General features: G+C 33.0%; 1 protein-coding gene across 3 annotated transcripts in view; it reads right to left on the bottom strand.

The window, feature by feature from the left end:
• LOC145663173 (ATP-binding cassette sub-family A member 17-like) overlaps positions 1 to 26,428 on the bottom strand; it is a 379,444-nt gene that overhangs the window by 97,127 nt on the left and 255,889 nt on the right. For all 3 annotated transcript variants that reach the window (XM_081729505.1, XM_081729507.1, XM_081729508.1), the window contains one exon: positions 3,630 to 3,869. In XM_081729505.1, coding sequence (XP_081585631.1) covers positions 3,630 to 3,869 — 240 coding nt within the window. The remainder of the gene's footprint in view (positions 1 to 3,629; positions 3,870 to 26,428) is intronic.

Genomic DNA, 26,428 nt, shown 5'->3' with positions numbered 1-26,428 from the left:
ACTAGGTTCAAATAAGTATGTATATTTAAAAAAATCTTTATCGCAATTTTCATTTATTTAAAAATCATTAGTTGAAAAGTTTTAGAAAATAATTTGATTTTGAAAGTTGACTTTAAAAATTTAAGGAAACTAATGCCATCCATGTTGCTTACGCCCTTCTACCCTTCTACAAAAAGTACATCGACTCTCTCGCCTGACTCCCGACTCAATCGACTCCCTCACCGTCAATCGACTTCCTCACACTCAATCGAACATCCTCACCCTCAGCCACGCACACCGTCAATCGACTCCAACACACTCACAGTTACCTTCATGTACTTAATAAACAATAAGTAAGGTTAAATATGATTCTCATTCAAGTGATTGAAATTTATGTATTATAATATACGGTACATAGGAATACATTATATCTTCGGTATATTATTATTTATATTGCATATAATATTAAATAGATAGTTATTTTATATTTGTTCTCACTCGGGCTCACTTCCCTCAGTTGTGTTCGCACTCATTTCAGCTTGCTCTGAGTTACTTTATTAGGGTTGGGGCTCGCTCTTAATTATTGAGCCCGAGCTCAGTTGAGCGCGAGAGTTTAGACATCTATGTGATAAGCCAAATTTGAAAAAAAATACTATCTTTAGTATTCTTGGATATCTTATGACCCGTTGCTGTTGACAAGTTTTTAAAAAAAGGAGAGTAGATGCCAATAAATATCATAAATGGTGTTCTTGCCTTCATCAATTGGTATGGTAGTGCAGTTGAAATTTTTGTTTTCTTCTGGGAACAATATGTGGCTTCGCACTTTATTGCACCAAGTCTCCCTCATATATATAATTTTGTTCTTGGGAACATATTGTCCTGCTAGAATTCATTATATATAAACATTTCTTTATTAAATCCGAACTTAATAACAGAAAATTTAAAAGGGCGAGTTGATTACAGCCTGTTTTTTCCTACAAGAACAAAAATTAAAGTTAATGAAAGTTCAAGTAAGATATTGGTGAGTATGAAATTTACGTCATAACACCACATTGAGTCTAGAAGTTATGTGTAATACATTTGAGAATGATAAGCACAGTGTGGTTCTACTTTTCGATTTTAAAGTTGTATAATATAACGGAAAAATAGTACCTTATACAAAAAGAGTTAATATTTTATAAAGGGCTCCGTTAAAAGAGAAACGCAACTGTCAATTTGTGAAGCTATTGTGAAATTTAGGATGTTTCGTGTTTGAAGCTAAATATTTTTTTAAGCAGCGAGATTGTATGAGACCTCGTCCCGAAGGCGAGAACACTCACAACTTTTTTTGCAAGGGATTAATACGAATATAAGTTCCCGGCAAAATTTAGCTGTTTTGTCAGATATGTGCTAATCTTTACTAGAATACGAAGTATAAAATCCTCAATTAAAATATTGTGACAAACAACACCAAAATCGAATTGTGGCAAACGACACACCATTCTTTCAGAATAGCTTTCCATAAAAGACTTTATATAAATGTCCTACCTTGTAAATTCAAGAGCTTTCTTTACTCTATAATGTTAATGTAAAAAAAGATGCCATGGAATTTGTTACTAAAACAACAAGTACAAATGCCAGCTTCAAACACCACTCATGAGAATCTATATATATATATATATATATATATATATATATATATATATATATATAAACATTTCTATTTCCCAAACCAGCCTCAAATGTCACACACTCTTCAAGTGGATAAATATCACACATTACAAATAGTACATCGACTCTCTCGCGCGAATCCCGACTCAATCGATTCTCTCACCCTCTAGAAGTGTTGGTAAGCCAAACTTCTTAAATACGAAATTAGAATGGTTAGTTTAACGTTCCACGGATATGACCTTTATTCTAAGGGAGACGGGCGACTAATGCAAATGAATAATGGTAAAATTAAGTCCTTCGCTCGCCTAGAATTGAACCCGTGACCCTGTGCATCACTGGTGCACACGCTAACCACTAGACTAGCAATGAGGAGTGTTAGAAAATAAGTAACAGTAGTTTAAATTTGTATTAGTTAAAATTGGACTAACCACTAATTATGTTTCTATATGGGAGTGGCAAAACATGATGTGTACTGTACATTTAAGCAGGCAACCAAATAACAAACTTATCAATTAAATTTAAAATATATATATCCGTTACAACGAATGTTATGAGGGGTTGTGAGATTGACACGTCTTACAATGTGTGCTTTTCCAAGAATTGCAGAATTTTGTTTAAATTTCCACTCCTCTCGAGCCTCTATAGTTTGGTTCTGACAAAAAGAATGTTTTCCGCATTAATAAGTAACTATTCCAAGAAACAAAGTGTGTAATTGTGACGACTGCAAAAATGTTTATAACATGTTTTAAGTCAGATATAAATACCTAGTTTTTGCTTCGTTACATAAAATACGTTATCTTTTCTATCTATATGACCACTCAAAATAATACTAGAGGGAGAAAATGAAAATGTTCTTCAGGGAGGGAATTAAATTTTTGTCACACGGAATATCCCTTTCACAATCCCCATTAATACGTACACTGGACCAGCTGATGTTTTATGACCTAATTACGTCACTGTGCCAACCAGGTTGCTACTCTATTTGAAGTTCGCAGGAAAGTGCTATTTCAACCATTTCCCAAACAAATAACTTTCAAGCAAACATCCTTCAGGAATTCATTCCGGTGATGGGCATTTTTGCTAACCCTCAGTCACCCTTACCCCCCAATCGACTTCCTTACCCTCAGCCAACTTTACCCTCAGTTGAATCCCTCACCCCCAGTTGATTCCCTCATACTCGCCCTGAGCCACCCTCACCGTCAATCGACTTCTCCACATTCACCCTCAGACACCCTCACCCTCACCTTCAGATACCCTCACCCTCAATCGACTCTTTACACTCACCCTCAATGGACTCTTTACACTCACCTTCAGACACCCACACCCTCATCTACCGAAATGAGGGTGAGGGCAGCCCTCTTGAGGGCAAAAATGAGTGAAGGTGCCCATCTCTGGTCCAGATGTTGTTTCCGGGGAATGATACTCTGCTCTGCTTTGAGAAAGGTCGGAATTACGGTGAAAAGCTCTTTTGCATGCTCAGTCTCCAAAGAACTGAACATAATTGAACATCTTTGATCCATTTTGGAGACACACATCAGATGCATATTTCCACTCCATGCTTTCTCATGCAACTGAGTGATATCGTGCATGCAGAATGGTATAATATTGCACTTCCTACCTCTGTGACTCCGTTCACATTGCATCAGAGCTGTTCTTAGCGAGAAAGGGAGTCCAACGTCATATAACGTTTGGACTTTCCCAGATGTGTCCATTATTCTGACAACCATAGTACATAGATAGATGCATGATTTTTATTTGCGCAAAAATGATCCGTTTAGACAGGGTTTTCCGAGCACTCAAATTCGTATGAGGTCTATATGGAACTTTAATGGACAATTTGGGTCCCCGGCAAAGTCTAAATGGGACTTTTGAGGTCTAAATAAGATTTTGTAGGTCTAAATGGATCTTGAGAGGTACCAACATGCTTTGAAACAACTTCAACAATCAAAATGACTATTCCTTATACGTAAATTATTTAAATTATCTTAAACTATACGTACTGCAACAATTCCCGAGGTCTGGGTAGTTTCCAATCTCCATGCAAATACTTCTTGTTACGTATTTGCACTCGTTGTCATATTTCACTGTGAGAATGAAGTCCTTTAACGCACTTACTAATACATAACTTGGCAATATATATAATACATGATGGAAAACACTCTGGACAGGATTTACTACAGAGTTCTCAAACAAACACTCTCTGTATCCGCTGACCCACATAATGTAATTTCCTACAACACCTGAGAAAAGTAAATGAATCAGTAAATATTCTTATAAAATAAATATAGTAGTTAAAATAGACATACATTTACAAAAACAAAAAGATTTACAAGACAGAAGAAATATCGTGTAGACGAACTAGTTCGTAGCATATTTGCAGTATCTATCTATCTATCTATCTATCTATCTATCTATATATATATATATATATATATATATATATATATATATATATATATATATATATATATATATCACTGAAAATAATTTTACTCTGTTACAAAAAATATCATATTGCCCTACAATCGTTAAATTTTTATATCTAAAACTAGCAGAACCTTCGCTCTCTTTAAAGCACATCATTCACACATGAGCATGAATCTCTTTGTCATACCTCATAACATCTATACATGTCCTTTTACAGACACAAGTGAAAGACGTCTTAATAAAAATATCGGCAAGGGGTACCATAAAGGGGGATTTTTCGATTATTTTTCACCATCTCGCACCGTTTGCAAGATTTGAGCCTACTTCCGGTTGCAAGTTCCAATTCATGTATGATCAGTGTTTCCTTTCTTCTTGCATAAGTATACAATAAGCAAATACATTACAAACACAATTAATTATAATGTCAGTGACATTCGGTGTTCATTGGGCAAAATACTCCAAACAATGAAAGTATATAAGAAACCTCACTACGGGGCCACTCATACACCACTCACTGACCACAGCGCTCCTATAACTTCTAGCACACCCGTCACTAGCCAATATAATTTACTGGAGTACTTTAGTTAAGTTATAAAGCATCGACATATTTTATTAAATACGCCACTGACATGACAAACCTCACTAGCCAATATTATTTAACGCAGTACTTTTCCTTCCACTGACATTGCCCAATACGCAAGTGATATCACTGATCTAAAAATTAAACTGCTCACTTCTAGATTGCATATTGCTAAGGATATCTCTATAAGTAGCTTTTATGATATAACCATAAAAACTTATTTCCTAAATTGTATGTATTATGTATACATGATTACAAGTTCGGATAATGATAGTGAAATCTCCTGGTTATCTTGTTCTCTATGGGAAACAATTACTTCCTAAGCTCAGTCCATTGGTCATAGTTTAAAGAAAATAAGCAGTCATTCACGTCAAACACCATTTCAGTATGATCCTGAACGTTCTTGATGATTACGTTGAATGTGTTGGTAAGAATAAATATCCTCTTAGGTTCCATAGTAACGTATCACTTCTCTCTAGTAAATTTTTATGAACTTCATTTCTGTTTCTAATATTCTCGAATTTCGTTAATTGACTCTATTAACAATAGTCCTTATATTTTCATCTATTAATTTACCATTCATTAACTTAATTACATTAAGCTCATCTTCAACCACTCAATTTACCTAGGTAATTCACCATATTTTTTATAATACTCTTTCTTTGAAGCTATATTGAATTATTAGACAGGCTGTTTTTTTTGGCTGAACCAGTAGCAAATGCAGATGCCATAATGGAATGCACTCTAACAGGAATAAATACATTAGTAAACCCTGTAGAAGCTGATAGAATTAATAATGTGATAAGACTAGCACAGACATTTTATTCTGTTGCACTTCCTTTTGTTTTTCGTTAATAATTTCTCAAATTTTAATATGGCATCCTCAATTAACGCAATTAAATTATTTTGTGGAATGTTATCTGGAATATTCATTTTATTAAATAATTTTTGACATTATCATAAAAACACTTACAAACTAAACAAATCTAATAAACATATAATTGATTACATTTTCTTAATCATATTTTCTTTCTCTACATCGTATTCAAAGTTCTTCTTGCCAATCATAACATAACAAATTGATTTTCGGGATCATTTGCAAAATTAACCGTCATTTTCAAATTAGATATATCGTGTACTGTTACTGATTTATGTTTACTTGTATTTATTCATTACAAACATCGGTCAATTTTCTAAGAACTCTCTTGGATAGTAATACATTTCTGTATTTCCAGTGGTAGCTCTCTTATATATTGTATACATCTCATATGCTTTAAGATATTTATGTTTTTCGAAATCTAAATTAAAAGATTGTAAAGAAAAAGATTCGCTACGACCATTTTTGAAATGGATATTGACAACTTTACGGGATCGAATTTGCTTGAGTCTTTTTCTTTACTATCATTTCTATAAGTTTGAAAATAGGCAATTACAGAATTGAGCATATAAAATTCATTCGGGTTAAATTGTGTGGGTAAATTGAATTAGAGATATTTGTCTGTAACTGTCTTCTGTAGTCATTGATGTGTGATGAAGGAAATAGAAATCTTACCCTCTTTTAACATGGTTGCATAGTTTCATTCAACGAAGGTTGCATTGTTTCATTCATAAATAACAATAGGCATTCTCAATTCCATATTTGTAGTTTTGATTTTACCTGGATGTGGCTGATCATTCTCAAATTCCATCTTGTTTCTTCGTTTTCCAAATGCATTATCATCAGATTCCCTTCTTTTAAATATATATTTTATTCCTCCTTTTCACATATTATCTTTATAATCAGAACAAAATCCTGGTAAATGTCTTAATAGAAATACTATTTCTCCCTCTGTTCTCAACCAATTAATTCATTCTCTTCCAATTTCATCATAATGATTTGCTTATGGTTTTGAAATTGTACACGTATTTACTGCAGTTGAAGTTAAACCAGGGTAGTCTATAGTGTCCAATATTCAACCATGCTTACAGATTTGTATTTGAGAAAACAGATACGGAAAGAAGTTATTAATGAGTTTAATATTTAGTTTATCGTTGTACTCACCTTCAGCGTCTCTACCCCTTATTTAAAAAATTACATACATATCAGTATAATGAAGGATGAATAAAACCATTACCTTCATCAATATCAAACTCAATAGACCTGTTTGGTTTATTTAAATTATCGATTGTTTTTTGATTAGGCTTAAAAGACTTTAATTCACATGACTTTATTTTATCCATATTTATTACAAAGAAAAGTATTTTACGAATTAAACTCCAACTTAAATATAATTTCTACGTACATTTTATTTCTATTTAGTTCGCTAATAATTTCTGGAAGACTATATACATCTGTTAACATTTTTAACACTGTAATACATAAATGTCACAGATTACCTCGTTAAAATGGTCTATACGATTGTTACTGTACATTATATTATTATGACTAAGATTTTTGTGTTTTTGGTGGATTACCTCCGAATGAATCAAACACATACTTTCTATTTCCCTCCTTCCAATAACAAATCCAATGGGTTCCTATATTTTTAGACGTATCAAACTTAATAATACCACAGTCATTCTTCTTTGGCTCTTTTGGTAATTCATCACTCAAAAATACACCTCTAAAATTTTTTATCTTAAAGTGTTTAATAAGATTTATTAGATAAGAGTTACTTATAGGTTTAATTCCTTCTTTTTCTTTATTACTCTTTTGGGCTTTACGCATTTAGGAGCTCACCACCTTGTTTCACTTCCATTGCTAAGTTATGTGTCTTGTTCAAATTCCTTTTTACTCTTTTTTGCATCATCTACCGTTTCGGCTACAGCAGCAACTCCAGTAGCAGCAGAACCAAGAGCACCTATTAAAGCTAAAACGGTTGGAATAGTAAATGTAAAAGCTCCATAACGATCATTTGTCTTTATTTCTTTGTTTATATTGTTAACTTGTAGTGTAGTATATGCATATGCATATGTATATGCATATGCATATATCCTGGAATATGCATCTCAAATGGAAGTTTATTAATCAAATCATTTAGTATTCCTTTTCCAAACTTCTCATTATTCAAAAATTTTGGTGGTAGCGCATTCAATATCTTTATCAAATAACCTATACCCTTGGAATCATTAGGAATAAATTGTGAGAGTTTAGAATTAATCATATCCATAATGCCCACTTTATCATTATAAAAGTTATTATTTCAGCTTTTTCTTCTCAATCTATAACAATCGATCAATTAGATTTCTAACATCATCCATCCATATATATTCTCTTGGTAATTTGTTATATATATCCTGATTCCCTCTTCTGTTTTCTTCCTTGTTGGTGTTGGAGCAAAAGTTTATTTACATATTCACCCCAGTAGATTTATATTTTTTATATTTTTCACTTTTAATAGATCGTTGTTTTCTTGTATTTGGATCATTGTTATGAAATGCACAATTAGAATCAATGACTATTTATGTATAATATATTTTTAGGTCATCATCATTATGGTTTGTTGCATTATGTTTTGTTAGTATTTCCCATAAACCTTCTGTTCCTGTGTAATGCCGATTATTAATGAATAACCCTTCACCATCAATTTCAACTTCTGTACCCCTATCATATGTATGATTTTCGCATCTTTATCATATGGTTGTATTACAAAATTTTATCATCCCTAGTTGCATAATATCTTGATTGAATCTTACCAAAATGAGTAGTTGCTAAAGACTCTACTGCTTCTACTTTATACTTAATTTGCTATTTAATATGTTTTATTTCTTGTGTTATAGGTGTATCACTTTCACTTACTCTTATTAGACTATCATGCATAGGAAGCGTCACTAATAAGATTGAATCTATTCTCGCAATTTTATGTACAACTGGAACTAACTCTTGAATTAGATTTTTATTTTATTCTGCTACTTTTAATATATCTTGTCCTAAATCTTTAATTGCATCGGTAATAGACTGATCTTCTTCTTTATACGTATTTCTCATATTTACTTCGATTAGCCTGTTTAATTTCCTTAAATCTTTAAACAAGTTCTTGCCTTAACTTTATAAATTTCTTAGCTCTATTAAAATGCATTTATTACATAAATAAAAAATAAAAAACACAACGCAAGGTAACACAACACAATGAAATACAACGCAACACAACATCCACATTCATCTACTTTCGTCCACGTTCATTTACGTTCATCCACGTTTACCTACGTTTTAATTACACTTTTAGAAACTCTAATTTTATTTCTTATTCACCATTATTCGTTTTTCTAGTCATACCTATTGTGAAGAAACTATGCTCTTCTCCCAAACATTTATTGCAAAAAAGATTGTAATTTTTCAAACGACATATCAAACCCAACAAGTTCATCATATATAGGTTTTAAATTCACATTGTCTTTTGTAAAGATATAAAAAATGTTTAAGTTACCGCAGATTAATTCTTTGGTACTTTAGAATAGGTTCGTCTGAGATAGAAACAGTTTAAACCTTTATGACTACCAAGAATTAAACACAACATCCACAACATTCATGATTTTGTTCTTCTAAAGTGAAATCATCAAACACTACGACAGAATCATTCTCAGATTCATCTAGTAGAATAATCTCTTCGTTATTTGTTGTTTGCATTTAGGTTGATTGAGACTCTTAGAATAGGTATAAATACTTCCATATTTTAACCAGTCAGATGCCAACAAGAAATTATCAATCATGAGCGTTGTTTTTCCGCACCCACTAGGCCCAACTATTAAACATATCATCAGGAGGTAACTCACCATTCCTCTTTCTCTTCGTTCTTCGTTCTGTTAACCTTAGTTTAATATCCCAATTATCCACTCTATTTTGTGTTATATAATAAATTATAGTATTTAAGTTAAATGGTTATTAATCTATACTAATCATATCTCTCCACTATCCATTTGAAAACATCCGGTCACTATCCATTAGAAATAGTTCTTGTAGGACTTTACACAAGCACCAAACATTACAGAAAAATAATAAATTAACCGTTAGTATACATTGCGGAGATCCTATTTGTACAGAACAGGTATCTTTTTCACAGAAAATCACACTTCCGCCTGGTCAATATAATTCAAAAGAATTAGAGGAATATATTAGATCAATTAGAATGCATTCCATCGGTATTTTAGGATGTAGAGTTTAATTTACGGAAAACAGAAAGAAAAATAGAGTTTAAATATTAAGCAAAAGTTGTGACTTAAACTTAGATACTATTAATACTGTATTAGGTTTCAGTGAGAAGAATTTACCGCAGAAAACAGAGCATATTAGAGATAAGCCAACAAAATTTTATCCATTTGGTACTATAAATATTCACTGAGACTTAGCAGAAGGTATGATTATAAAACACAATGACACAACGCAGAACGAAACAGATTTAATCGCAACATTTAGAACAAATGCAGAGTTTAGAGAACCAATCATATATGAGCCCAAAGCAAAGATATTTTTCCCAATACGTCGTAATAAATTTCAATTCGAGATGAGAGTGGTGATTTGATTGATATTGGTGGAGCTCATATCACTGTTCTTCTTGCTGTTAAATAATCTAAATTTGTTATATATAATAAATATGGATATCTTTGGTAATATTAAAAGTAAGACTCTCATTAGCAAAGAGCAATTAGAACTATTAAGGACGCCTAGAAATTTTAGTGATCTAGATAAATTTTTACGTCAAATAATACAAAATGGGTTGATTTTCAAAACAAAAGACTTGTTAATGTAGCTAATGCAGTTGATCAACAAGATGTAGTAATTTTTCAATAGCTTGAATCAATAAACAGTCAGTTAAAAGTGATAGAAAGAACTTTGAGGGTGTATTAAAATCATTACTATATATATATATATATATATATATATATATATATATATATATATATATGTGTGTGTGTGTGTGTGTGTATTGTAATGATTTTAATACACCCTCAAAGTTCTTTCTATCACTTTTTCACTGACTGTTTATTGACTGTTCTTTTGACTGTTTCTGTATATATATAAAGAAAGAAAGAAAAATAAATTAGATCTTATTCAGAATTCTCAAATGAATTATTTTTTTTTTCATAGGAGATAGAAATATATTGGTCGGAGATAGATGAATGATTTATTTACGTGGTGCGGTTCTAAGTTATGAAGCTGTAACATTTAGTCAGGTTAACTCAGCATTAGATAAATATGTTACAAAAGAAGATTTTCCAAATATCAAACAAAGAAGCAAATATGTTCATTATGAAGAAGGAAACTATTCGTTTATTATGTCGATAGAGAAGTAAAAATATTAAAGATCCAATCTTTAGAATATTTAATCTATCTAATGGTTATAAACTTGTCTATGATGGAAAAATAATGCATATGGAATTAACTCTTGATAGATACTTTTTACATATAGTTTCAAACAATACTGCAGTTGAAACTTTTCCTTTAGACGTTAAAAAGTGTGATATAATAATGTTTCAAGGAGATAAAAATTCAGCTTTCGATGAACAACAATTGTTATTTGTGATTACGCACATATAAAGAGATCTTCTATATTTTTTCTATATAATAAATAGGATATATTGTGTTAAGTGTAAGAAATCAACAGATACAAAGATGCCATTAGAATAGAGCGAAGGAAGAATGGAAGATATATTAAGAAAGGTATTTGTTGTGGGTACGGTGTTACTAAATCTCAATTCGTTAAAAAGAAAGATTGACTAGAAGAAGGTAAAAGTGTTAGAGAAGTCATTACAGAAGAAATTCACAAACCTGCAAAAGAAATCTTTTAAGTTTAGCGTCCCACGATTATGCCGGTTAGGCTAAAGGAGACGGTGATAATGAGAGATGAGTGAAATGGTGGAATGAAGAAAGTGGGAGGAAACGGGAGAACCCCGAGAAAATCCACGAGCACGGTGTTTAAACCTGCAAAAGAAAAACTATCCTAGGTTAAGAGTTGTTATAAAAGGTATAGATGATTTATGGCAAGCTGATCTTGTAGAAATGGATGATGGAATATTTAAAGGTGTTTCCAAATTAAACAAAAGCTAAACTTTACTAACGATTATTGATGTGTTGTCGAAATCTACGTTTGCGGTTCCTGTTAAAGATAAGAGCGGTAAGAATGTTAGAGAAGCGTTTGAATCAGTATTGAAAATAAAAAAAAAAACCTAGTAACTTACGAACTGATTAAGGTGATGGATTTTATAACAAGGACTTCACAGAGTTAATGAGTCAATGAGTTACTCAACTTCTAATGGTAAAAATGCTTCCATAGTAGAACGCTTCAACAGAACTCTTAAACAAAACATGTGGAAAAAGTTTATTTCGCAAGGAAATTATAAGTGGACAGCGATATTACAAGAATTGGTTCACGAGTATAATAATAAAATACATATAGCAATTGGTATAAAGCCTGTAGAAGGTAATAAATAGAATGAGCAAATAATATTAGAAAAAGTATATAGGAAAGAATATAAGCGTGTTAAACCTAAATATATAATTAATGATTACGTTTGTATAAATGGATCTAAAGGTTTGTTTGAGAAAGGATATACGCCTAACTGGTCAACAGAAGTATTTGTTATTACAGAGGGTATTCCATGTAATCCACCAACATACAGAATAAAAGATTTAGATAATGAGGATGTACAAGGAAGGTTCTATGAGCAAGAATTATTAAAAACTAAATACAAAGATGAGTACCTTGTTGAAATGTTTTATGAAAGAAAGTCAATAAAGAATATGTGACATGGCTAGGGTTCGATAATTCTTACAATAGTTGGATAGATAGAGATAATGTAGTGTAGTGTAGATTTAATATATATCTTTCTATAGATATTACCCATAAAAATGAAATAAAACTATTTTCTTCATGAAAAATACGAGTACTGGGGATAATTCTTATAGTTTAAACGATATTTGCTAAGAACAGATTAAAGATAACTATTGGTACGGTTTATTTGGTGATTTTAAGTTTATTATAAATAACGAGAAGGGATACTTCAACGAAAGTAAATTGTATGAGCTTGGAGGAAAGCCATTGAAAGATTCGATAAAATTAATTAATTCGAAGAATCTTCAACAAATATTATAACAAACAACTAAGTAGATCAGATGTGCTCCACTTTAAACATGCAACATATAAAGTAAGGCTTGCAGGTAATGAAATGAATAATTTGATTTCTGGAACATATGTATACAAAGGAATAATTCTCAAAATAGCTTCGTGGTTAATGTTTGATTTTTATGATAAGTGTATAGTAGTAACGTTATCAAATACTATTTTACCCAGGACTTTAAGCAATACCATGATAACATTGAAAATCTACAAACCAGATTATACGAAATGGAAAAAGCAATGGAAAACAGAACAATTCAAAATGTAGAGTGAAAGCAGCAACAACATATACTAATAATGGTTCAAAAGATAACTGTTTAATCATACACAAGAAGAACAAAATAATCCTTCCCCTTATTCTGCTCTCAGATGACAGAAGGGAAGTTTATACAAACCTCTTAATGAAGCGTAGGAGAAATATCCTGATCATGAGATCATTTACGGAAAGTTTAGAGACACTAACAGTGTTAAGCTGTTTAATCTAATGCAACAAGAACTAGATATTCATAAAGGTAGAGGTAATGAGTTTTGGACGCCACTAATAGAAGAAGATGTAGTTAAAGAAATTGATTATTAGTATGATTGGTTATTATGTGTTTTAATAGAATAGATCTGTTTAACTTCTGTGAATAACAATTATAGAAGCTTCCTCTAATCGAAATAGTGGCTAAATAGAAAGAGAAGCTCGTTAGGAATCTTATCTTTGAATTCTAAAACAAAAGCCTTTGATATACGTTGTCTCAATGAAATTCCTATCCAGCATACTCTATCGGCATAATGTCTTTTAAAGTTCACAGATAAAGTTTGAAACCATGATATGTAATCCGAATTAGCTTTATCAGCAAACTCTCTAATAAAATCTTCTGATAATTTTAGTTTGAAAATATTCCCCCCATCAACCTTCTCAGCAAACTCTCTTATGAAATCTTCTGATATATCATTGCATGTTTTAGTCAGATAATTAACTCTATCTGCAAACTCTCTTATGAAATCTGATAAGTCATTGTATGTTAAGTCTTTCCAATTAATCTTATTGTTGTATTTACGTATAAAATCTTCTGTAAAATTTTCAGTAAAACGCATATAAGACAATTGCTCATCTGTTAGTATATCTTTCATCTGACAAATTAATAATATGCTCTTCAATAATATTTTGAATAAGGCGTTCGTTATTTTCCTTAACAACTTTTTAAATACATGATCTAACATGTCAAAAACAATGCAGAAATTAATGAATTCAGGATTATCAAAATTAACTCTTTCATCATCAACATCATCTCGATTATCTGGGTTATAATAAATATCATCTGAAACATACTCAACATCAATTAAAAATCATCATCATCATCATATAAATAATTCACACGATTGAATACAGGTGTAAGAGATAATACTTGTTTAGCAAGTGACATGTTCGAATACGATTTTCTGTATATAAATATAAATAATTTGATTTTTGTAAAGGTCAATAAAAATGAAATTATTTTTAAAAGTGTACAAGCTTTTCCGAAAACGATAAAAACTATATCACAATTGAAACGTTTAATAAAGAATAGAAAAAATAATATGCTTAGAATATAAATCACAACAACTCAGTGAAGAAAACAAAAGCTACAAATCTATAGTAAATAAGTTGTTTGAAAACGTTCCATTGTATGAGTAGATTAAAATGTATGGAGATGAAGATTTGAGACAAGATAGAACTCGACTTTTGAATATTAAGAAGGTAAATTAGGATAATGTAAGCAAATACCAAAAATTATCAGAATACTTATCAGAGAATTGAAAGATAAAGTGAATTGGAAGGAAATCCCATGTAATCAAAAATTATCAGAAGACTTCATAAGAGAATTTGAAAACAGAGTTGATTGGATGGAAGTTTCATCCAGACAAATGTTTTCAGAATACTTTATAAGAGAATATAAGGACAATGTATTATCTGTCAGGAAAGTAAATGTACACCTGTTTTTCGAGTCTGGCATTCCTGCTCTCCATCCGTGGAGAGTATGAGAATTAAATCAATCAAATGTTTACTGAGGGGCAAAAAGAAAAGTTTAATCTGAATAAGACATTGCAGAGGGACACAAGCTGTGAATATGAATAGTGCATAGTTAAAATAAATAACGACACCGAAAGAGAAAGCCAGAAACAGCTGTTAAACTTAGAAAAAAGAGTAAAAATTGTTGAAGTGGGAACATAAAACATAAATACAATAAAATACGCCGAAAACTGAACGTTCACCATGCCATGATCTTGGTGTAGTGGTTAAGGTGCTGGCTTACAAATGCAAAGGTCGCCAGTTCGAATCTTCGGTGAGGACATTTTTAAAATTTTTTTGTTTATAATACATGCAGCTCATGAGAGATGGTAAAAGAGGTCGTATTTAGTCTTTCGTAGCAATTATTATTGGTAAGGTTTAGTACTGATAATACTTTTTGTCTTTGCGTATTGCTTTTATTCATTTCTTCATTTCAAAAGACAAAAATATCCGAAAAAATGCCACCAAAATTCCTCATATTTTGAATGTAAACGCCATTTGCAATTAGTAAAGAATAAAAATTGAACGTTCCGATGTAGCTGCAAAAAGTAAAAAGAAGAACATGGAAGTAGACCATACTCATGGTTATTAAAAATACAATTTCTACATGCCTTACACCTCCCGACCACGTTTCTACGTTAGCAAGTAAGAGGTTTGTGTTTAAGTTAGGCTGGTCAATACGTTTTGCAAAGGGGCCCGGTTTAGCTCTGACGCACCACAGGTGCGAGAAGGAAGCAAAACACTTTTTCTCTCTCCCTCTGTGTGTCTGTTTATCTATCTATCTGTATATATATAACACTATTTGTGAATGCCATAACCACCCTAATTTTCAGCGGATTGAGATGAAACTTGGCACAAACATTAATTGTTGAAATATCTTCAGTTCGTTAACCAGAATAATCAGACGAAAGTGTTCAACATGGCGGTCCTTTAAACTCTTAAAAACTTCCAAGGGAACCAAATTTCGCCCATAAATGGGTATTCAGAAAGTTTGAATAACTTTTCCTCTTTTACTGAAATATTTGTGTGCAGAGACTTATTGAAATATTGGAACCGATAAATCGCATAAAGAATGTTCACGCCCTTTTCGCTACGGTCAGGATTTTTTTTTTTTTTTGCAGGAGGGGGTTATTTTCGTATCGGAACAAGATGATTGTTAGTGATGATATGAAATTACACATTGAAAGTGAAGCGTGTTATTTGAAAGAATAATATAATAAATGTGCTTTCCTCTAACACAGAGAACTGTAAATCATGTAATTCGAGTTCGGGAGCCTGAATGGCGTGGAGTGTTATTTGATTTGCTTTTTAGTAACACATTGCATTGCAAATAAAGGTAGGCAACATTAGTGGTAAGTAAAGCAATAATAATAATAATAATAATAATAATAATAATAATAATAATAATAATAATAATAATAATAATAATAATAATAATAATAATAATAATAATAGGTGTTGTTTGTGGCAAGGCAATATCTTCCTCAATTCTTCTTCAAACGTAATAATTGTAACGCCATATCTCCCTTACAAACAAAATATTAACAATTTATATCGAGAGAACGGGAAACTGTTGAGTGATGGGAGCAACGTTGAACAGTATGCACTCATAGTACTCAGAAAAATAAGCGATTTCAATGAAAAATGAACGAAGAGTCATTGCCGTGGGTAGTCATGGAGCCAAGCAGAGCCCTCTTTAGGCAAAATGTCGATAACTTATATCGAGAGAACAGGAGGTGATAGTGAGATGGGACCAACGTTGGACACCGTGGACCCATAAGGCGCATCGAAAAAATTAGGGGAGGGGCGGGCACCAGCCAGCCTTACTTATTTCCACATAATAATATAAAATTATATTGTCGAAATACACACACGAGTTAGCTAGTAATATTTCATATTATTATTATTATTATTATTATTATTATTATTATTATTATTATTATTATTATTATTATTATTATTATTATTATTATTATTATTATTATTGTTGTTGTTATCGACAGCGTCTTTTCATTACGTGTGCATGTTTGACATGAAGCCAAAGAGAAGATCCATCATTCGTAGAAAGAATAAGAATAGCCAGTTACTTTAATTGTGAACGATGGCGAAAAATACGAACAGTGTGACAACCTTAGCGAAAAGAAATAATACTTTCTCTCAAATGGATAAAAAATCAAGCCGAGATAGATTCGAACTCGCATGGACGGCGCGAACAGTCAGTTCATTGTCCACCTTTTTTAACTGACTCACCGAAGGTGTTTCAGTAAATTACTTATTGCTAATTTTACTTGCTTCACTCGTTTAACTTGCTTTTTCTAATAACTTATAACGACAGGGACACGAACACAGAAACATCGAGGACAGTTAAAAAACATAGATGCTCTCCCGCCGGGAATCGAACCCGGGACACCATACACCAAAGGCGCACGTGCTAGCCACTAGACCAGCGGGCAGGGCACTGCTCACTCTCTGTGTCGTTAGGGATTACGACCACTGTATTGCAAGCTATCACTATCCGGAATTATTACTTTTCGGACTCCCGAAAGTAAAACCGGACAAATTCCGGAATTCGGAAAATTCCGATTTTGGAATAATTCCGGAATTCGGAAAATTCCGATTTTGGAATAATTCCGGAATTCGGAAAAATCCAGAATTTAGAAATTTCTGATTTGTTTAACATTCCGGAATTCGGAAAAATCCGATTTTTTTCGAAATCCGGAGTTTTTCTCAATTCCGGAATTTTCTAAATTCCGGGTTCTTTCCGAGTTCCGAAATTATTCTGAATTCCGGAGTTTAACTGAATTTCATAATTTTCCGAAATCCGGAAAGTGAAAGTTCCGCTTCCAAAAAATGAATTTATTTTGGTTAATATGAATCGTGGCGGAAATACGTCTTTGACCAGGTAATGGCGACTGCTTTGAAAGAAATGGGGTGTATGAGATTTCAATCTGTCATATTTGTAGATTCGTGTGGAGAAAATATAAACTTGTGAACCAGCGGTTTAAGAACAACTCAAGTTATTAATGTAAACTTTGCTGACTTCATAAAGGAAATACGAAAGACATTTTGAATCGAAGAAATATAACATACAAGTTTGCAAGCGGAGACAAAGAAACCTTATGTAAGCAGACTAAAAACAAATCTTTTACCGCATAGCGATCGCGGTTGAGTGGTCAAGGTGCTTGTGCGAATGCACATTGTGATTTTTTTTTTTTTTTTACTTTTTACTTTAGGATTTTTGATTGCGATTGATCAGCGATAACATATGTTTTATTATATTCAGATATTTGAATACTCGGATGTTTCAATATTTGAACTATCAAATCTTCAGGAATAATAATAATAATAATAATAATAATAATAATAATAATAATAATAATAATAATAATAAACTAATAATAATTATTATTATGTCATAGAAGATTAAAAGCTAGGAGCTAATTATCGCTCAGGTCATACCATTACAAGCAGAAGCGTGACATTTGGAAAGAATATTTCGGTTTGGTTTAATGTTGCTCACAAGAAGAGGACTTTCTCATCTCGTTTCTAAAACAAATAGAATAACATGAGAATTAACATTTTACATTCGAGACGGGTCAAGGCTAACTCAAAATTTTCGTCTCTCTTTGAAGATGAGAATCGAGACGAGACGAAAAGTATCGTAAACATTTCCCTTCTTGTCTCGATTCTCGAAATAGTGTATGTCCATTCTTTAAGTAACAATTGCTCTGTAGACTGAATCTCATAGGCTATTTCGTTACATTATATTTCAGAGCTCATTGAATTATGCTCTGTGTAGGTATTTTGTAGCAAATCTTTTATATTTACCTCTGCATATCCTAAAAATTAGTTTATTATATGCCTTACTGTTGCGTGATATTCAGTTATATTTATTATAGTTATTTTCCTTAAAATATACAGTAGAATACTTTCTACATGAAACTTCAATGGAACGTTGGTTTAAAATGTTGGTAGTTGCAGAGGTGTGTCTTGAAGCAGTAGCGTAGCCAGGATGTGTGTTTGGGGGGGGGGGCAAGTGCTGTTATAGGCACATATAGAAAAATTACAAACAAAAAATATATAAACAAAAAATATATAAAAAATTACAAACATCAAAGTACCAAAGTACATTATCGGACCTCTTTGGGGGAGCGGCCCCTCCGGCCCCCCCTTCCCTACGCCTCTGTCTTGAAGGTACGGAACCCTTTCCCCGAAATCTCTACTTTTAAGTAAGTTTTGCCAAATTTCAACGGCAAGTTTAAAACTTTTATTATTATTATTATTATTATATCAACACCGTGTATAATCTTTAAAAGATATACGGTTTGTATCTGAATAGTAAAAGCTAATTGACTGTCGATCTCGGTCGTCGAGAAGTCTTCAGGAGGGAAGGACATCGGTCACGTTCTGGGTTTGAGTTCCGAAGGGGCAAGTTTTCGGGCTCGAGCCAAAAATTGTTAAAAGTTATAGGCTTCAGCCAAACATGTTGAAAACAGCTGGTACCGGGTTTAGGCTTCTCAACGGCTCGAGCGGCTCGGCTTACAGCTCATTCACTATCGAACCGAACCAAGAAGTTAGCCGAGCAACAGCTCACCCAACCGAGCCGATTTGAGCCATCGGCTTAGTTGAGCTGAATCGAAATGTGGCGATGGACTAATTTCAACTTAGCTGGCTTGAACCGGTTCACATGAGCCGAGTAGGGGACCTATCCCAACCGAGAAAGCTCGAGCCATCGGCTCAATTGAGCTGAGTCGATGGCTCGTTCCAACTGAGCCGGCTCGGGTCATCGGCTCATCCCAACCGAGCCGACTCGAGCTGTTCGCTCAGTTGATACGAGCCGAGCCGGTTGATATAGCTACCCGAGTTGGTCTTCTGCTTGGGCTCAAAAATTCGACAGTGCAGGTCTCAGCCTTGATTTTAAGAACAACAGTATATACTTATATTGGTGATTACGACATTTGAGGCTGTCTTGTAATAATAAAAAACCCTTGTCTTCTCGTTATTTAGACGAGACGAGATACACAAAAATTGCCCCACGAGATGCACTAAAATTACGAGACGAGACGCACCCCTGTCGTGAGCAGCACTAAAAATTATTCCACATTAGTGCTTACATTTCTCATGGCTTTCGCTTTCCAGTCTAATCAGGCCATTATTTAAAAAAGAGTTAAAACGAGCTGAACGAGCGAGCGAGCCATTATCAAACTCGACTCAACGCGAAACTCGCCCTGGAAAACAGCTTGACCTTGATCGCTACGCGGTAAACGATTCGTCTTTAGTCTGGTTACGTTAGGTTTCTTTGTCTCCGCTTGCAAACTTGTGTGTTATATTTTTTCGATTCAAAATGCCTTTCGTATTTCTTTTATGATGTCCGAAAAGTTTACATTAATAACTTGAGTTTTCCTTAAACCGTTGGTTCACAAGTTTATATTTTCTCCACACGAAACTACAAATATGACAGATTGAATTCTCATACTCTATTTCTTTCAAAGGATTGATTGATTGATTGATTTTGAGTTTTACGTCCCGTTCAGCAGCGAGGCTATATGAGACGTGGATCTACTGATTAATGTGGAATCCGAACCACATGAGCTCCCGCCGGGAATCGAACCCGGGTCTCCCGCGCCAAAGCCGCGTATGCTAACCGCTTAGCCACGGAGGAGCTCTTCTTTCAAAGGAGCCGCCATTACCTGGTCAAAGACATTTCCACCACGATTCATATTAACCAAAATAAATTCATTTTTTGGAAGCGGAACTTTCATTTTCCGGATTTCGGAAAATTATGGAATTCAGTTAAACTCCATAATTCAGAAGAATTCCGGAACTCGGGAAGAATCCGGAATTGGGAAAATTCCAGAATTGAGAAAAACTCCGGATTTTTCCGAATTCCGGAATGTTAACGAAATCAGAAATTTCTAAATTCTGGATTTTTCCGAATTCCGGAATTATTCCAAAATCGGAATTTTCCGAATTCCGGAATTTGTCCGGTTTTACCTTTGGGAGTCCGGAAAGTAATAATTCCGGAATTGGCTATCTCTAGTTTATACACAACCTTTCAGAAAACTAAGCTAGTAGCTGTCTACAAACAAACAAGTAATGCAAAGCATTTTGTATCCTGCAATGCGTCATGTATTAAAATCCGACAGCAGTTTCAGTATCTATCCAGAAATTGCATGTATCTAGTTACTGGAAGCTGAGGTATGAAGAATTGTATTGTGTCTTAACTTTTTGTGTCTTATACAACCATGCAAACCACTGAAAATCTAAACGGCTTTCGTTAAATCCAAGTTGTAGTACTCAAAGTTACATCCATTTGTGTCTGTATGATCGTGATACTAAAGCTTACTACATGACAGCGTTAGTAAGTCTTTCTCTGCTCTCCCGTAAAGTTGTGATACGATCTACTACAGAATAAAGAACCAATTATCAATTTAACGAAGTTGTTGTATTACTACACATCTGCTTTCGCCTCTGTCAATTCTGGTCGATCTCGTTGACTCGACATATTTGCTTTTTTATACCCCTTTCTTCGTTTACTGAACTAAACAGTAACTATTCTGAAATATACTACTGCGCATGCCTGGTAGATAAATATTTCTAATGCCAATAGTTTCCGTTTTGTCCAAGGAATGTTCTTTTTCTTATTCCCAGCATGGCCCTTTTATTACATTATATGAAGAGCATGTAGGTCTAAATACCTCATGTATTACATAGAATGTAGGTTTAACTCTTCCAGCAAAGAAGAAACATGTGATCATAGTATACAACCCACAGAAGTGATAGCTTGCAATACAGTGGTCGTAATCCCTAACGACACAGAGAGTGAGCAGTGCCCTGCCCGCTGGTCTAGTGGCTAGCACGTGCGCCTTTGGTGTCCCGGGTTCGATTCCCGGCGGGAGAGCATCTATGATTTTTAACTGTCCTCGATGTTTCTGTGTTCGTGTCCCTGTCGTTATAAGTTATTAGAAAAAGCAAGTTAAACGAGTGAAGCAAGTAAAATTAGCAATAAGTAATTTACTGAAACACGTTCGGTGAGTCAGTTGAAAAAAAAAAGTGGACAATGAACAGGCATTTCGCACCGTCCATGCGAGTTCGAATCTATCTCGGCTTGATCTTTTATCCAATTGAGAGAAAGTATTGTTTCTTTTCGCTAAGGTCACTCTTTTCGTATTTTTCGCCGTCGTTCACAATTAAAGTAACTGGCTATTCTTATTCTTTCTATGAATGATGGATCTTCTCTTTGGCTTCATGTCAAACATGCACACGTAATTAAAAGACGCTGTCGATAATAATAATAATAATAATAATAATAATAATAATAATAATAATAATAATAATAATATGAAATATTACTAGCTAACTTGTGTGTGTATTTCGACAATATAATTTTATATTATTATGTGGAAATAAGTAAGGCTGGCTGGTACCCGCCCCTCCCCTAATTTTTTCGATGCGCCTTATGGGTCCACGGTGTCCAACGTTGGTCCCATCTCACTATCACCTCCTGTTCTCTCGATATAAGTTATCGACATTTTGCCTAAAGAGGGCTCTGCTTGGCTCCATGACTACCCACGGCAATGACTCTTCGTTCATTTTTCATTGAAATCGCTTATTTTTCTGAGTACTATGAGTGCATACTGTTCAACGTTGCTCCCATCACTCAACAGTTTCCCGTTCTCTCGATATAAATTGTTAATATTTTGTTTGTAAGGGAGATATGGCGTTACAATTATTACGTTTGAAGAAGAATTGAGGAAGATATTGCCTTGCCACAAACAACACCTATTATTATTATTATTATTATTATTATTATTATTATTATTATTATTATTATTATTATTATTATTATTATTATTATTATTATTATTATTATTATTATTGCTTTACTTACCACTAATGTTGCCTACCTTTATTTGCAATGCAATGTGTTACTAAAAAGCAAATCAAATAACACTCCACGCCATTCAGGCTCCCGAACTCGAATTACATGATTTACAGTTCTCTGTGTTAGAGGAAAGCACATTTATTATATTATTCTTTCAAATAACACGCTTCACTTTCAATGTGTAATTTCATATCATCACTAACAATCATCTTGTTCCGATACGAAAATAACCCCCTCCTGCAAAAAAAAAAAATCCTGACCGTAGCGAAAAGGGCGTGAACATTCTTTATGCGATTTATCGGTTCCAATATTTCAATAAGTCTCTGCACACAAATATTTCAGTAAAAGAGGAAAAGTTATTCAAACTTTCTGAATACCCATTTATGGGCGAAATTTGGTTCCCTTGGAAGTTTTTAAGAGTTTAAAGGACCGCCATGTTGAACACTTTCGTCTGATTATTCTGGTTAACGAACTGAAGATATTTCAACAATTAATGTTTGTGCCAAGTTTCATCTCAATCCGCTGAAAATTAGGGTGGTTATGGCATTCACAAATAGTGTTATATATATACAGATAGATAGATAAACAGACACACAGAGGGAGAGAGAAAAAGTGTTTTGCTTCCTTCTCGCACCTGTGGTGCGTCAGAGCTAAACCGGGCCCCTTTGCAAAACGTATTGACCAGCCTAACCTAAACACAAACCTCTTCTTATTGAATTTTTATTCTTTACTAATTGCAAATGGCGTTTACATTCAAAATATGAGGAATTTTGGTGACATTTGTTCGGATATTTTTCTCTTTTGAAATGAAGAAATGAATAAAAGCAATACGCAAAGACAAAAGTATTATCATTACTAAACCTTACCAATAATAATTGCTACGAAAGACTAAATACGACCTCTTTTACCATCTCTCATGAGCTGCATGTATTATAAACAAAAAATTTTTAAAAATGTCCTCACCGAAGATTCGAACTGGCGATCTTTGCATTTGTAAGCCAGCACCTTAACCACTACACTAAGATCATGGCATAGCGAACATTTAGTTTTCGGCGTATTTGTTGTGTTTTTGTTTTATGTTCCCACTTCAACAAATTTTACTCTTTTTCCTAAGTTTAACAGCTGTTTCTGGCTTTCTCTTTCGGTGTCGTTATTTATTTTAACTATGCACTATTCGTATTCACAGCTTGTGTCCCTCTGCAATGTCTTATTCAGATTAAACTTTTCTTTTTGCTCCTCAGTAAACATTTGATTGATTTAATTCTCATACTCTCCACGGATGGAGAGCAGGAATGCCAGACTCGAAAAACAGGTGTACATTTACTTTCCTGACAGATAATACATTGGCTTTACATAGCAAGTGAACAAAAATTATCAGAATAGTTTATAAGAGAATTTGAATATAAGTTCAATGATGATCATTGGGCGCAGTTGATAGTTTTTTTAGAAACTGACAGGTTTTATTAGAGAATTTTGTGATAAATTTAAGGACAGCGATTGTTCGAACACCTTGACAACTAAACGTAAGTTGACTGAACAGTTCATTAGACATTTTAAAGACAATTTTTCTTGGTTAATTATATTACGTAACCAAGTGTTATCTAGAGATTTCATTCTAGAATTTTGAGATAAAGTCTATTGATGTGAGATTGTAAGGTATCAAAAACTCTCTTCTGACTTTAAATTTAAACTTATTAATGGATTTTATGAAGAAATAGAACTATCTGATGATATCAATTGTTCTACTTGTCTTCGGAATAATATTTACAAAGTTAAAACCATATGTAATCATATGTCTTGTAAGAGATGTTTGAGAAAGTGGTTGTGTTTAAATGTGTGTTTAAATGTTAACTGTCCATTATGTAGAAGATGTCTTAGAATTTATCACGAAATCATTGAACATAGGGATATACTTTGTGATGATATGGAGTTTTATGATGCAGTTAAAACTTTTATGGCAATGTATAACATAGAAATGGAAAGAGAAGATGAGACTGTAAGTGAAAATGAGTCCATTAACAAAAATAAAAATACAAATATACGAAGAAGGAGACGACGATATAGACAAAGAACAAGAAGAATATAAAAGAATGAATTACTAAATGGAGAGCTCGAAAATACTTCTGTGATAGACGCTTGTTATATTTTTACTGACAAGATGCATTAGATAAACATGAGAGAGAGTGTTCTACTCACGAAGCTGTTAAAATAGAAATACCACCGAAGATACATATGTTGAATTTCAGAACTACCAGTATACGATGAAGATGCTAGTTGTGATTTATACTGATTTTGGATGTTTACTGCATAAGGTTATGGGATGTAAAGAATGCTATCCAGAAAACGAATCACATACAAAAAATATCAACAGCATAAGCCATCTGGGCTCTGTTAATATATTGTAAAAAGTGATGGAAGTAAAACAGATCCTCTTGTGTATAGAGGTAAAGATGCATATAAGAATTTTATAAGAATGTTAAAGAAAGAAGTCAAAAAAATATGAAACATATATAGACAAAATAATGAATTACATCTAATACGTGAACAGATAGAAGAATTGAACGAACCTGAACCCTGCTCTTACTGTAAAGTAGAATATACTCCAGAGAATCATAAAGTTAAAATCACGATCATATAACTGGAGAGTTTGTAGCTGCATTATGTAATAATTGTAATTTAAAAGTTAGAGTACCTTAGTTTGTGCCAGTGATTATACATAACTTATCAGGATATGACTCCCACTCATTTATAAAAGAGCTAGGATGTAATAAAGAACAAATATTTTTAATACCTAATAACGAACAACGATACATATCATTCAGTAAAAAGGTTGGAACTATCAAATTAAAGTTTATAGATTCATTTAGATTTATGGCATTTAGTTGAGACAAATTATCATAAAACCTAACAACAGAAGAATTGACTCATACACAATACTTCTATTCTGATGAACGATTTAAACTTGTAATAAGAAAAGCTGTTTACCCGTATGATTATGTTAGTAACTGGGATAAGTTTAGACGTAGAGAATTACCACCAAAGGAAGCATTCTTCAACAAGCTTACTAACACACATATAAGTGATGAAGATTATGAGGTTGCAAAGAAAGTATGGGAAACATTTGACATTAATAATCTCGGACAATACCATGATCTATATCTTAAAACTGATGTGTTGTTATTAACATATGTGTTTGAGAACTTTAGAGAAAAATGTCTTAAAGGTTACGATCTTGATCCAGCTTAGTATATGACAGCACCAGGTTTAGCTTGGGATGTGATGTTAAAGATGACAAATATAAAACTAGAGTTACTAACAGATTATGATATGGTATTGATGATAGAGCAAGATATAAGAGGTGGTATCAGTCAATGTTTCGCAAGATATGTAAAAGCAAACAATAAATACTGTATATGGAGAATTATGAGGAGGATTAAGAAGATTCTTATATAATGTACTTTGACGCCAATAATCTTTATGGGTGGAGTATGAATCAATATCTACCATATAAGGGATTCAGATGGCAAAGCGAAGACGAGATAAGAGAAACAGATTTCACAGATACTAGATAATTTCAATACTGGTTATATATTAGAAGTAGATCTTGAGTATCCAAAGGAATTACATGACTATCACAAAGACTATTCATTAGCTCCTCAAATATAAGGGGCATTCAAATGAAACCCGTCACTAGTGTAAAGTAACGGTAACGATTGTATTAACTCAAAAATGTAGTTATACACAGTACACATACTCACACATGCAGTGATACACAG

Source organism: Thermobia domestica, chromosome 10 (genome assembly GCF_964235325.1).
Source record: "Thermobia domestica chromosome 10, izTheDome1.hap1.1, whole genome shotgun sequence".
Taxonomy (NCBI): domain Eukaryota; kingdom Metazoa; phylum Arthropoda; class Insecta; order Zygentoma; family Lepismatidae; genus Thermobia; species Thermobia domestica.
Note: the sequence above shows the minus strand (reverse complement) of the source record. Positions and strands in the feature narration are given on the sequence as shown.